Raw genomic sequence first — 14,706 nt, 5'->3', positions numbered from 1 at the left:
TAATCCTTCTGCACAGACTAGATGGGCCAAATTCCAAGATCAATCTATCCCTTCCCTCCTACATGGCGCTCTATTTTTCTACCATCCATGTGTCTGTCTAAGAGTTTCTTAAATGTTTCTAAGACAATGCATTCCACATACCACCACTGTGTGTATTTAAAAAAAACTGACAACCCCCTCTATACTTCCCTCCAGTCACCTTAAAATTATGCTCCCTCGTATTGGCCGTTTCCATCCTGAGAAAAAGGCACTGTCTGTTCATTCTGTTGATGTCTCTTATCGTCTTGTACACTTCTATCAAGACGCCTCTCACCTTCCTGCGCTCCAGAAAGAAAAGACGTACCTTGCTCAACCTGTCCTCACAAGACACGCTCTGTAATCCAGACAGCATCCTGGTAAATCTCCTCTGCGCCCTCTCTAAAACTTCCACATCCTTTCTATATTGGAGGTGAACAGAACTGAACACAATATTTCAAGTGTGGTGTAACCAGGGTTTTATAGAGCTGTAACATTACCTCATGGTCCTTGAACTCAATCCCCTGACTATTGAAGGTCAACACACCACATGCCTCCTTAACAACCCCATCAACTTGCGCAGAGACTTTGAGGGACATGACCCTAAGATTTCAGTATTTCTAGTGTTTCTAGTTTTGCAGCAATGTCTAAAACTTGTAGAAACCAATTTCTAGTTTCTAGCAACACACATCAAAGTTGCTGGTGAACGCAGCAGGCCAGGCAGCATTTGTAGGAAGAGGTGCAGTCGACGTTTCAGGCTGAGACTCTTCGTCAGGACTAACTAGTTTCTAGTTTCAGATTAGCAGCATCTGCAGCTTTCTGCCTTTCTGATTGCAATGCAAGGATTGAACATTTTAATTTAATACTCATTTGTAAAAGTGAGCTAGGTAGTGTCGTCATGGTACGATAACATGGCAGTTAGAGCAATGCTTTACAGTGCCAGTGATCAAAAGATTCAAAGTTCAAAGTGAATTACCAAAGTGCGAATTATGTCACCATATACTACCCTGAGATTCATTTTTTGCAGGCATTCACAGTTGAACAAAGACACAGTAGAATCAATGAAAAACCACACACAAAGATTAATAAACAGCCAATGTGCAAAAGGCCGCAAACCATGCAAATAAAAAAAACACAAATAATGATAATAATAATAAATAAATAAATCTGAGAGCATGAGTTGTAAAGTCCATGAAAGCAAATCCATAGGTTGTGGAGTCAGTTCAGTGTTGAGGCGAATGAAGTTATCCACACTGGTTCAAGAGCCTGATCGCTGAACGGTAAAGGTCAGGGTTGAATCCCCACTGCTGCTTGTAGGGAGTTTGTCCATTCACCCCGTGACTGTGTGGGTTTCCTCCGGGTGCTCTGGTTTCCTCCCACATTCCAAAGACATACGGGTTGGGGTTAGTGAGTTGCAGGCACGCTATGTTGGTGCCAGAAGCATGGCGACACTTGCTGACTGCCCCCAGCACATCCTCGGACTGTGTTGGTCGTTGATGCAAACGATGCATTTCACTGTATGTTTCAATGTGCAAGGTACAAGTAAAGCTAATCTTTATCCCGAAGGCACTGACAAACGGGTGAGAACACCTAGTGAGAACATCCCTGGGCACTCCGTGTAACTGTCTGGGTGGTAAACTCCGTGTTCTGTTTTGCTCCTAGGTTGCCAGGAGATTGCTGACGAGTTTCGTGCCCAGGAGATTGATGGGCAGGCCCTTCTGCTGCTGAAAGAAGATCACCTGATGAGCGCCATGAACATTAAGCTAGGACCTGCCCTGAAAATCTACGCAAGGATCAGCATGCTGAAGGATTCCTAACCAAAACCCTGGAAGCGTTGTGGAACTTTGGTGCTCCAAGTGGCAGTTAATCTTAAAGCCGAGGATTCTGGTCACTGTAGATGCTGGTGGTCTTTGCAAAGAGAATTGAGGTGCGGGTGCTCCAGAGTAGAGCGAGCACGCTATCAAACTATTGGCTTCATGAGAAGCCTGCAGTCTGGGTACAATGTGTCCCATTCAAGGAATTTACATGGTGCTATCCCAGTGGTAACAATAAAGACAGGAACGTTGGCTGAAAGAATCATCTCACCAGATGAGCCAATACATCGAGTGTTTCGAAGATAACTTTTTACCGACCATTGTACTGCAACTCCACCAGTGATTATGTAGCTGAAGAGAACTGCTTTTCTGGATATAGATCTGTCCCAAGGTTGGTTTCTGTTTGGATCAGCATGTTTAGAGATTAGGCTTTCTTTAGATTGGTTTGATAATCAACAGATCCATTCTATGATCTTATAATGTGCCTGGAATCACAAATTGTTACTGTAAAACTACTCTTTGTAACTGTTTAATGCAGGGTGATGAGGTTTCCATGTGGACATGCGGTTTCTAGAGTGCTCACACGGTGCCCATGACTGAGCCGCATGTGTTTGTGCTTCCTCACGCGGTGAAGGTCTAACTTCCTGCCGGGATTTCTGTCTATTACTCTTTCAGGACACTTTTCTGAACCAGTCTCCCCCACAGACTCCATTACGCAGCTGAACAGATCAGACTGCTGTGATTTCTGATATAAACCTTGGTTCTCCAGAGGTTGGGACGGGGAGGACTGTGGATTCAATGACCTGTCCATAATATTCTTCAGATGCTGTCTATCTGTCTAACCCCCTGCACCCCCCCCTCCACCCAGTTTGATTCTGGGCAGAGGGAATCTGCGGATTATGTGAACGGGGAGACAGATTTCTATAGATCCCAATGTCCGGTGTGCACAGCACCACTGCATACCCCTGTATCAGCAGATTTATCACTGATTTCCCCCACACATCTCCACTCCCCTTCACCTCTGAATCAGAATCAGGTTTAATTTCACTGGCATATGTTGTGAAATTTGTGGTTTTGCGGCAGCAGTACATTGTAATACGTAATAATTTTTAAAACTATAAATTACAATAAGAAATTTATATAAAAAAAGAAAATAACATTAAATAAATGGTGCAAAATGTAGGGGTGGGGGAGGAAGTAATGAGGTGGTGTTCATGGGTTCAATACCCATTCAGATATCTGATGGCGGAGGGGAAGAAGCTGTTCCTGAAATATTGTGTGTGTCTCCAGGCTCCTGTACCTCCTCCTTGATGGTGGTATGGGAAGAGGGCATGTCCAGGGTGATGGAGGTCCTTAATGATGGATGCTGCCTTTTTGAGGCATCGCCTTTTGAAGATGGCCTTGATGCTGGTGAGGCTAGTGCCCATGATGAAGCTGGCTGACACAGAGCCGTGAGTCAGAGCTCAAGGCTGCAGTCCTCCTGTCCTGCTCAGCCATGGGCATTGTAGAGTCACAGAGCTCTACAGCACAGAAACAGGCCCTCTTGGCCCATCTGATCAGTGCCAAACTATAATTCTGCCTTGTCCCGTTGACCTACACCTGAACCATAGCCCTCCACACCCCTCTATAGCGACCAGTCGTCCAGCAGTTCCACTGAACTAGACCGGACATCCCAGGACTTGACTGGGGTATGAACATCGATTTCTCCACCTTCCAGTAATTTTTTCCCCTCTGATTTTCCTCTTATTGAATTTCTCACTCTAGCCTCTTACCTCTTCTCCTCACCTGCCCATCACCTCTCCCTGGTGCCCCTCCTTCTCTTTCTCCCATTGTCCACCCTCCTCTCCTATCACATTTCTACTTCTCCAGCCCTTTACCTTTTCCACCCACCTGGCTTCACCTATCGTCTTCTAGCTACCTTCTTCCCCTGGCCCCACCTTTTCATTCTGGCATCTCCCCCCTACTTTCCCAGTCCTGATAAAGGGTTTCGGCCCAAAACATTGACTCTTCATTATTCCTCTCCATAGATGCTGCCTGACCTTCTGAGCTCCTGCAGCATTTTGTATGTGTTACTCTGGATTTCAGCATCTGTTCAGCGTGTTGAGTTTGTTTTGGTGATACCATGCAAAGATTCAATATTTATGCAGAGATCGTTAAAATGGTGCCTTTCCTTGCCGGGCACTTAATTCTCAGCCGTTCCTTCATTGCACTGAGTATTAAAGACTAATTCTACAGTCCCTGCTCTTGTGTCACCACCCTGGATAAATTTCTAAATCCCAGTCCTTTATCTTGATAACACCCGACTGCAATTTAAAAAGAGATCCAATATCAGTCCATCCGAATCCAAATCTGGTTTAACATCACTGGCATGCATCGAGAAATGTGTTGTTTTGCAGCAGCATTACATTGCAATAAGTATATATTAAAAAATTAAATTAAATGGGTAGTGCAAAAAGAGGGGAGAAATAGTCTTTGCCACCTTTATAAGACCATAGACCATCAGACATAGGAGCTGAATGAGGCCGTCTGGGCCATCGAGTCTGCTCCACCATTAAATCATTGCTGATCCTTTTTTATTCTCCTCCTCAACCCCAGTTCCTGGCCTTCTCCCCATAATCTTGGATGCCATGTCTAATCAAGAACATATCAATCTCTGAATCTTTATATTCATAACAAGATTTTTTTTGGTCCTTAAAGCAACACCAAGTTACCTTAAATGCCAGAAGGAAAAGTGGAAGTTTAGTCTTCACATGCCCAGGTAACCAGATTTTCAGAAAGGCTGTGCAGCTATTGCCTTGAAGTTAAAATTTAATAGACATGGATAATCACAAAAAGTTCAAAGTACATTTATTGTCAGAGTATTTATACCATATACAACCTTGAAATTCATCATCTTCCAGGCAGCCATAAAACAATAGAATCCACAAAAAAGCACACACAAGAGACTGTCAAACATCCAATGTGCAAAAAAAGGAACAAATCATACAAACAGTTTTTAAAAAGTAAACGAATAACAGGGAACATGAACTGCAGAGTCATGGAGTCAGTTCGGTGCTGAGGTGAGTGCCGATGGCTGCAGGCCACAGCCACGGGGCCAATTCGGTGCTGAGGTGGGTGCCGGTGGCTGCAGGCCACAGCTGCAAACTCAGTTCAGCGCTGAGGTGAGTGAAGCCTCACTCGGAGTAGAGAGCTGAACGCTGGTTTGTCCTTCACCCTCGTCTTTGCCACTACAATACAATGCTTTCTTCTGCAAAGGTCTTGGGAGCCCCTCTTAAAGACTGGTAAATTGTAATCACGGTGCATTTAGTATCTGATGGCTGGAGATTCGCCCTGAGCTGGTAACACATTGTAACCTGCTTGCAAAGTAGATTGAAATCACTCAGGCTGAAGTTTGGAAGCGCACTGCCACACAGTTCCTTTCCTATTGTGTGGCAATACAACAAAGAATGTCTGGCTCGATCCAGTCTGTTGTCGGGTGATTTCTGTGACCCCTTTCCATCTGTTCTTTGTAGGGACGGTTAGCATTTTCAGCATAACAAAGGGAGAAGCTTTGGGGACAACTGGAGACAGCTGAACACTCACTTTGTTACCTATTCTTGGTGCTTTCTAAGACTATTTCTTGTAGGAGGAAGCTGTGATGTGGCCACACTTCTGTCTGAGTCACACTTGAATTCTGTTGCTCCTGTGAATGATTTTGTATTGTAATTTGTTTGTAGTTTTTTAAGCATTATTTAAATCTATGAATTACTGTCTTTCATTTATGTATTTTTATAAAACTAAAGGAATTTTTTCTTGTCAAATTGGGAGATGTCTTAAATAAACCCCTATCCATACGACTATAAGCCATAGGAGCAGAATTAAGTTATTCGGCCCCTCAAGCCTGCTCCACCGTTCCATCTTGGCTGATTTTTTTTTTATTTAGAGATACAGCACAGACCAAGCCCAACAAACCACCTAACTAACCCCAGCCTAATCACAGGACAACTTACAATCACCAATTAACCTGCTAACTGCTATGTGGGAAGAAACTCCTTACAGACAACACCGGAGTTGAACTCCAAACTGGCCGAGTTGTGTTCGCACTGCACTGACCACTACGCTCTCAACCCCCTTCTCCCCGAAACCTGTGGTCTGAGAATGGGGGGGGGGGGGTGACAGCTCTGGAACAAAAGCAGCCTGTGGTCTGAGAATGGCATGTTGTCCTGACGAATCGAGCGATCCAGCTTTGCATTCCTCTCCTGAGAAATTCAACAACCAATCGATTATTTTATTTAGAGATACAACCTGGAACAGGCGTCTCCGTCTGCCCAGCAACCCACCTACTCACCTATTTAACCCTAGCCTAATGACAAGACAATTTACAATGACCAATTCACCTGCTAACCCGTACGTCTTTGGAATGCAGGAGGAAACTGGAATGTGGAGGAAACCCACACAGTCACGGGGAGAACGTACAAACTCCTCACAGACAACGACGGGCATCAAACTCGTTGCTGACTCTTGTAATAACATAACGTTAACCACTGTGCTACCATTATAAAAGTCAGAGTCATAGCATAGAAACAGGCCCTTCAGCCAATCTAGTCTGTGCTGAACAATTAATCTGGCTAGTCCCATCGATCTGCACCTGAACCATACCCCTCCCGTTCATGTACTTATCCAAATTACTCTTTAAGTGTCGCAATAGATCCCAATTCCGCCACTTTCACTGGCAGCTTGTTCCACACTCTGAGTGAAGTTCCCCGTCAGGTTCACCCTTAAATGTTTTGCATTTCACCCTGAATGCGTGACTGCTAGTTCTAGTCTCCCCCAACCTCAGTGGCCGAAAGGGTTGATAGAACACCGCCCGTCGCCCGAGGACTCCGGAGTTCAATTCCGGCATCCTCGATAAGAAGTTTGTACATCCTCCCAGTGACCACGGGGGTTCCTTCGGGTGATCCAGTTCCCCCACCCCTCCAGGATGAACCCATACCGGTTAGTAGGTTAATTGTTGTCGGGCAGCAACCTTGCTGTTTTTGTCTTTTTTTTTACGAAGCTGAGTTTTTTAATGATGGAAAGCGTGCAACGAGCCAGCCAGATTTGAACCTAGGAACACTCGTCTGGAGGAATGGCTCTGATTTAGTAGGTTAATTGGTCATTGTAAATCGTTGTGTGATTTACAACCAGGTGCGCAGCTGTTTGGGCTGGAATACTTTCTGCGCTGCATCTCTAAATAAGCAAGTAAAAGAACAATGATAGGAAGCGTAAACTGTATTACCTCTTGCCATTCACACCTCCAGAAGCTTTGAAACTGTTGTACCTCCTGCCCACAATAAACTACCATCACAAATTGTGCTTTATCTAACCTTGAGGGATGGCGTCTGGTGTTTGTAATGATGCACTCTTCCCCACGTAAGGGTAACATTTGACTTGAGATATTTGTGCAAGTACACGGGAAAAGAGGGCTTGGTGTGCAGGAGTCCAGGAAGAGTCGGACTCAACTTAACGACTGAACAACAACAAATCTAGCCTGTAACCGCAGGTCAATTTTACATACGAGAGCAAAAATACCGAAGATGCTGAAAGCCTGAAATAAAAATGTTTGGAAACTCAGCAGGTTTGTCTGCATCTGTGCAGAGAGAAACAATTAATGTTTCAGGTATTAGACACTTAAAGAAATTTTCCCGAACTTCCAGGTTCTTTAATGTCATTTCCAGTACTCAAATCTAGAAGGGAATGAAATAATTGTTTCTCCATATCCAATGCCACATAAAAACACAATAAGATAATGAACAAAATAATAAATATAAATATATAAAATAGCTTATATACATTGATTGTATGTCCATAAAGTGACACTGGGCATGGGAATATCTATACATAAGTCTATGAAGGTTCTCGGTCAGTCATTGTATATCAAACAGTAGTAAATCAAGGCAAATGGACTGACTTGCTGTGTTGTCTAGAAGACATTTTGCCACTCATCCAAGAGAGAGACCTCTTCAGTTCGAATCCATGGTGGTAGTTTTCCAGCTTATAAACTAGGCCTTCCGGATGAGTCTTGAAAAGTCCTCTATGCAACACAACGTCCAGTTGCCTGGATTTACTGCAGCTTGATATGTCTTTACATAAGGTGACTGACAGGAAATGATAAAGTAGTGGTGGTTGGGGGTGTGGAGGGGTGGGTTAGTGTGTGGAGGTGTTGATCAGCCTTGCTGCTTGGGGAAAGTAACTGTTTTTGAGTCTGGTGGTCCTGGTGTGGATGTTATATGAACTCATCCCTGACAGGAGTGGGTTTGCAGTTTTTTTTTTATTCACTGCTGAGACTTAGAGGCTGTAAGCTAAGCCAATATTCATCTCTTGTCATAGAGCGAAGCATCCTGGCGTGGGTGCTTTGTAGCCTCCTCCCTGACAGCAGTGGGATAAACAGCCCATGAGCAGGGTGGGTGGGATCCTTCATGATGTTACAGGCCCTTTACCAACACCTTTCTGTATATACGTCCTTGATGGTGAGTGGGCTAGTGCTGGTGATGCGTTGGCAGTTTTGACTATCTGTTGACGAATCTTCCTGTCCACCGTAGTGCAGATCCTGTACCACACAGTGATGCAGCTTGTTAGGGTGCACACACTGCACATCTGTAGAATGATGTGAGTATAACCATGTTGTAAATCCCATCCAGTTTCCCTCGGGTGTTGTACTTAACCAATCCAATACACCTGAACACATTATAGGGCGCAAGCCTGAGCCATTCAGCCCCTCATCCCTATCCTATCACCTTATTGTTAAAGACTATCAAAGTAGGTCACTATATACTACCTTGAAGTTTACTTTCTTGTAGGCATTCGTAGCAGGCTAAATAAATATTTTAGAATCAATGAAGAACTACATAAAAACAAAGATTGACAACAAAAAATAAGATGATAAATAAATAGAAAATAGTGAGAACATGAGCTGTAGAAGACTTGAAAGAAAATCTATAGGTTGTGGAGTCAGTTCAGAGTTGAGGTGAGTGAAGTTATCAGGTTCAGGAGCCTGATGGTTGAGGGGTAATAACTGTTCCCGAACCTGGTGGTGTGGGACCCAAGATCTCTATACCTCCTTCATGATGGCAGTAATGAGAAGAAGGTATGGACTGGGTGGTGCTGGGGGTGTGGGGCAGTGTTTGATTATGAATGCTGCTTCCTTATGGGAGTGCTTCTTGTAGATGTGCTTAATGGTGGGGAGAGAACTCACTCCAATCATCTTAGAGTTATGGCCCCTCGTATTATCTATCTCCACCCTGGGAAAAAGCCTCGTGACTGTCCTCTCTATCTATGCCTTTTATCATCTTGTACACCTCTATCAAGTTGTATCTCAAAATAGAAAAGCCCTAGGTTGCTCAACCTTTCCTCCTAAGACATGCTCTCTATTCCAAGCAACATCCTGGAAAGTCTCCTCTGCACACCCTCTAAAGCTTCCACTCCTTCCTATAATGGTTCTGTGTTTCCTTCCAGCACTGTACCTGCTTCATGGACACTCAGCACCAGATGACAGAGGTGACTTTCCTCACTTATGTAGTAGTAGTGAGATCACTCAAGGTGAGTATGATATTCTGAAAGGAGTTGTCTATTGGTGGGTCCTCAGGTGGCCTTAGAGGTTGTCTATTAGTGGGTCCTCAGGTGGCCTTAGAGGTTGTCTATTAGTGGGTCCTCAGGTGGCTGTAGAAGTTGTCTATTGGTGGTCCTCAGGTGGCTGTGGGGGTTGTCTATTGGTGGGTCCTCAGGTGTCTGTAGGGGGTTGTCTATTGGTGGGCCCTCAGGTGGCCATAGGAGTTGTCTATTGGTGGGTCATCAGGTGTCTGTACGGGTTGTCTTTGGTGGGCCGTCAGGTGACCGTAAGTTGTCTATTGGTGGGTCATTGGGTGTCCGTAGGGGTTGTCTATTGGTGGGTCGTCAGGTGTCCGTAGGGGTTGTCTATTGGTGGGTCCTTGGGTGTCCGTAGGGGTTGTCTATTGGTGGGTCCTCAGGTGACCATAGAGGCCGATCCGGGATCCACATAACCGGGATGTTCGGGTGGATTCCGTTAATGGAGATTGCCTGTGCGTGACTTTGTTTAACGTGGGGAGGCTGATGCATGGGCAGCCACCACACGGTCCTTGACAGATCAGGGTCAGGGTCCAGTGGCAGACTGGGGACCCTTCACTGGTGCAGCCTTCCTCCACCTTCACTGCTGTTGTGATGTGTCCTCATTTTCCACCAGCTCCATCTCTGGTCTTGGTGGGATTGCTCTGTGACTGATGCCCTGAGCTGTAATAGTGTCACACTGACCGCTCCCTTCACCTTTATCAGGAGCTAAGCGGCAGGTGGGTAAACTACAGTTGGCATCACTCTCAGGATCTCAGGAACCCACAAGCCTTTCCACCATGGCAAACTGACGATCCTTGGAGAGGATCTTTGCCTGGGTACAACATTCCATTCATCAAAAGCAAAACTAAGTCAGAGATGTTGCTGTTATAGAAACAGGAAACAGCCATTAATTCTCCACAAATCTTTTCAAGACAGCCACCTGACTGCTTCAATTTATTGAGATACAATGGAGTAGGCCCTTCCGAACCTTTGGGCCTTGGCACCAAGGAACTCCCAATTTAATCTTAGCCTGATCACGGGATAATTTACAACAACCAATTAACTTGCCAACCAGTATGTCTTTGGACTGTGGGAGGAAACCAGAGCACCCGGAGGAAACCCAAGCATTCCATGGAGAGAATGTACAGACTCTTTACAAATGACTCCAGAATTGAACTCCGAACTCTGATGCCCCGAGCTGTAATAGCGTCATTCCTCGGCATTCTCAAGAGAAATTAAATGCTCCATCTGGCAAGATGACTAGCTCTGTGCACAACAGCACTGACTGATGTCTTGCAACACAGCAATAAATCATGTTTGATGTGTACTCTGTCCCATTAGATTTATCATCCTCAGTGCTCCTCCATAACTTACCATTTAACCTTGAGAATATTACACAGGACTCTTTGAAAAACATATTACCTACTTTGGTCCCATGTGTCTGCCGTGGCTGAATGGGGAAGAACTCTGACTGGAAAGAGCTGCAGAAAGGGCACCGGCCTCCCCAGCAACGAGGACACCTTCAAAAGGTGATGTCTCAAAAAGGCAGCATCTATCGTTAAGGACCCCATCACCCAGGACATGTGCTCTTCTCATTGCTACCATCAGGGAGGAGGTACAGAGCCCTGAAGACGCACACTCAGTGTTTCATGAACAGGTTCTTCATCAGATTCCTGAATGGACAATGAGCCCATGAACACTACCTCATTATTATTTGCTCTCTTTTTGCACTATTTATTTAATTTAATTTTTGAAATATTTCTTATCATAATTTATGATTTTATTATGAATTGCAATGTATTGCTGCCACAAAACAACAAATTTCACGATGTATGCCGGTGATATTAAACCTGATTCTGATTCTGAGTTGAGGCAGAACTCTTGCTCCAAAGCCCCACTCCAGCTGCATTGAAAAGGGGGACAACGCAGTAGCCGAGCAGTTAGCGCAACGTTATTACAGCCCAAGGTTAGCCCAACGTTATTACAGCCCAAGGTTAGCCCAGTGTTATTACAGTCCAAGGTTAGCCCAACGTTATTACAGCACAAAGGCTGTGCAGTTAGCCCAACGCTATCACAGCCCAAGGTTAGCCCAGTGTTATTACAGCCCAAGCGACCAAATTCAAATCCGGCTGCTGACTGTAAGGTGTTTGTGCATTCTGTCCATGATGGCGTGGGTTTTCTCCGGGTGCTCTGGTTTCCTCCCACAGTCCAAAGGCACACTGGCTCATTGCTCACGTGAATGTGATAGGGCAGAGCAGGTTTGTTGGGCCAGAAGGACCTGTCACCATGCTATATCTCTAAATTAAATGGAAAAATTAAAACCCCCTCTAATGGTCATCAGCTCGACGGAAAAAGGCATCACAACTGTGCTCTGACCGACCTCTGAAATTGGAAAGATCCCAATGTAGATTACATAAGGTCAGAAGATACAGGAGCACAATTAGGCCATTTGGCCTATCGTGTTTGTTCCACCAATTTTCCTCTCAGTCCCAATCTCCTGCTTTCTCCCGTATCCCTTCATGCCCAGACCAATCAAGAATCTATCAACCTCTGCCTTAGATATTCATAAAGACATGGCCTCCACAGCTGCCTGTGACAATGAATTCCACAGATTCACCACTTTCTGGATTTGTCATGGTCCGGATCGGGATCCCTTTAAATTTACCTTGTTTATGTTACAATCCGGACCCTTGATTCCCTGTTTTCCCGTGTCCCTCGACTTTGGTGATTAGAGGCAATTAACGCTCAGCTGAACCGGTAGTTTATATTCTCCGGCTTTCAGCCGTTCGGCGCGGGAGCGTCTGCAAAGTCATCAAAGGTACGGTGTGCCGATGTTATCTGGGCAGAGCAAGCCTAGTCTCTGCCGAAGCGAGTGCCGGTATTTCGCCCTTCATCACTGGAGCAACCCTGTCCAGTTACCTTGCCGAAGCGAGCCTGCAAAGTTTCCTCATCAAGGTGGGTCCGTCAGTTAACCCGCCGGAGAGAATCAAGAGCCGATGTCTACTGTTCCCGGGCCGAGTCGAGAGCTCGGCACTACCCGGAGGCTCCAAGTCAAGTCCTGGCTCTGACGGCATTCAAGCTCCAAGTCAAGTCCTGGCCCCGGCAGCATTCAAGCTCCAAGTCAAGTCCTGGCCCTGGCGGTCTGTGATTCCTGTCCTACCCCCTTGTCTGAATCCCTTCTCTGCCCCTCTCGCCTCTAGCCCTCGTCTGCAGCCCCTGCCTGCACTTCGGTCTAGTTCCATCACCGGAGCTAGATAGGTAATGTCTGGTGTTCATTCGTGTTGGTCTTGTCCTGGCCTCCGTGGGGTAAGTCTGGCCGTCTTGCCGTTGCTCCACGGGGGGTCATGTCTTGTCTTGTCTGATCCTTGCCTCCGTGGGGTAAGTCTGGCCATCTTGCCATTGCCCACGGGGGTCATGTCTTGTCGTGTCTTGTCCCTGCCTCCGTGGGGTAGGTCAGGCCGTCTTGCCGTTGCCCCGCAGAGGGTCATGAGTCCCGGCCCTATGTCCTGTACCCAAGGAGGGGTCCTGGCTCTCTGTTCTGTGTGTGAGTCCTGGCCCTATGTCCTGTACCCAAGGAGGGGTCCCAACTCTGTGTTCTGTGTATGTGTCCATGGTTCCATGTACCTGCTCCCTGAGACCAAGGCTCTGTGTTCCCATGTTCCTCCTCTCCCTAGCCTATGTCATGTCCATGCTTGGTTCTGGGGTCCGAGCCCGAGGCAAGACCCGGGTACTGGGTCCTTGCCCAGTCTCGGGCTTGGAGTCCATACCCTAGCCTCTTAATGTCTCCTCTAGTTCTGGGAGCCGATTCTGAGTCGTAGCCCAAACCCTTGGTCCCAGCCTAGTCGTAGTCCGCAGTCCTTGTCCAGTTCGCTACTCCTGCTCCTGCCTAGCTCTGCTGATATCAAACAATAAACTAAATTTAATTAACCTCACAAGATGTGTCTTGCATTTGGGTCCACCCTTGCTCCCAATGCCCCGCCATTGTGACAGGATTAAGAAATTTTTCCTCATCACCGTTTTAAAAGGACACCCCTCTATTCTGAGGACGTGTCCTCCAGTCTTAGACTCATCCTCTCCACATCCACTCTATCAAGGCCTTTCGCAATTCGATAGTTTTCAATGAGGTCACCCCTCATTCTGAATTCCAGTGAATACAGGCCCAGAGCCATCTGATGCTCTTCATATGACAAGCTATTCAATCCTGGAATATTTTTGTGAACCTCCTTTGAACCCTCTCCAGTTCAACACATCCTTTCTAAGATAAGGGGCCCAAAAGTGCTCACTATACTCCAAGTGAGGCCTCACCAGTGCTTTCCAAATTATCAACACTACATTCTTGCTTTTATATTCTAGTCCTCTTGAAATGAATGCAACACTGTATTTGTCTTCCTCACCACAGACTCAACCTGCAAATTAACCTTTCGGGAATCCTGCTCAAGGACTCCCAGGTCCCTTTGCATCTCAGTTTTTTGTATTTTCTCTCCATTTAGAAAATAGTCTACCTTTTCATTTCTACTAGAGTGCATGACCATACACTTCCCAAAACTATTCTACCTGCCATTTCTTTCCTCATTCTCCTAATATATCTCAGTCCTTCTGCAGCCTCTCTACTTCCCCTAAACTACCTCTCCTACCACCTATCTTCATTATCGTCTGCAAACTTTGCAACAAAGCCATCAATTCCATCATCCAAATCATTGACATATAACAAAAAAAGAATCGTTCCCAACACAGACACATGTGGAACACCCGTAGTCACTGGCAGCCAACCAGAAGGGGCTCCCTTTATTCCCATTCTTTGCTTCATGCCAATCAGCCACTGCTTACCAGGTGCTAGAATCTGTCCTGTAATACCATGGGCTCGTAACTTGTTAAACAGCCTTGTGTGTGGCACCTTGTCAAATGAATTCTGAAAATCCAAGTAAGCAACATCAACTGATTCTCCTTTGTCTATCCTGCTTGTTATTTCTTCAAAGAATTCCAATAGAGTTGTCAGGCAAGATTTTCCCTTGAGGAAACCATACTGACTACAACCTATCTCATCATGTGTCTCCAAATACCCTGAGACCTCATCCATAATAATCGACTCCAGCATCTTCCCAACCACTAAGGTCAGACTAACTGGCCTATGGTGTCCTTTCTTCTGCTTCTCACCCTTCTTGAAGAGTGGAGTGACATTTGCAATTTTCCAGTCTTCCAGAACCATTCTGGAATATAGTGATTCTTGAAAGATCATTACTAATGCCTCCATGATCTTTTTAGCCACATCTTTCAGGACTCTGGGGTGTACAAC

At 45.7% G+C, this 14,706-nt stretch overlaps 1 protein-coding gene across 8 annotated transcripts in view; it reads left to right on the top strand.

The window, feature by feature from the left end:
* Nucleotides 1–13,333, top strand: part of LOC140188712 (polyhomeotic-like protein 2) — a 237,767-nt gene extending 224,434 nt beyond the window's left edge. For 7 of the 8 annotated variants that reach the window (XM_072245266.1, XM_072245263.1, XM_072245262.1 and 4 more), the window contains one exon: nucleotides 1,678–5,629. In XM_072245266.1, coding sequence (XP_072101367.1) covers nucleotides 1,678–1,832 — 155 coding nt within the window. In that variant the 3' untranslated portion in view covers nucleotides 1,833–5,629. Of the gene's footprint in view, nucleotides 1–1,677; nucleotides 5,630–9,302 lie in introns of those variants that run through there. The other variant, XR_011883363.1, reaches the window with a different exon arrangement.
* The last annotated feature ends 1,373 nt before the right edge of the window (nucleotides 13,334–14,706 follow it).

Source organism: Mobula birostris, chromosome 27, assembly GCF_030028105.1.
Source record: "Mobula birostris isolate sMobBir1 chromosome 27, sMobBir1.hap1, whole genome shotgun sequence".
In the NCBI taxonomy this organism is placed as follows: domain Eukaryota; kingdom Metazoa; phylum Chordata; class Chondrichthyes; order Myliobatiformes; family Myliobatidae; genus Mobula; species Mobula birostris.
The sequence above is the reverse complement of the archived record's forward strand: the minus strand, read 5'-3'. Positions and strand labels throughout refer to the sequence as shown.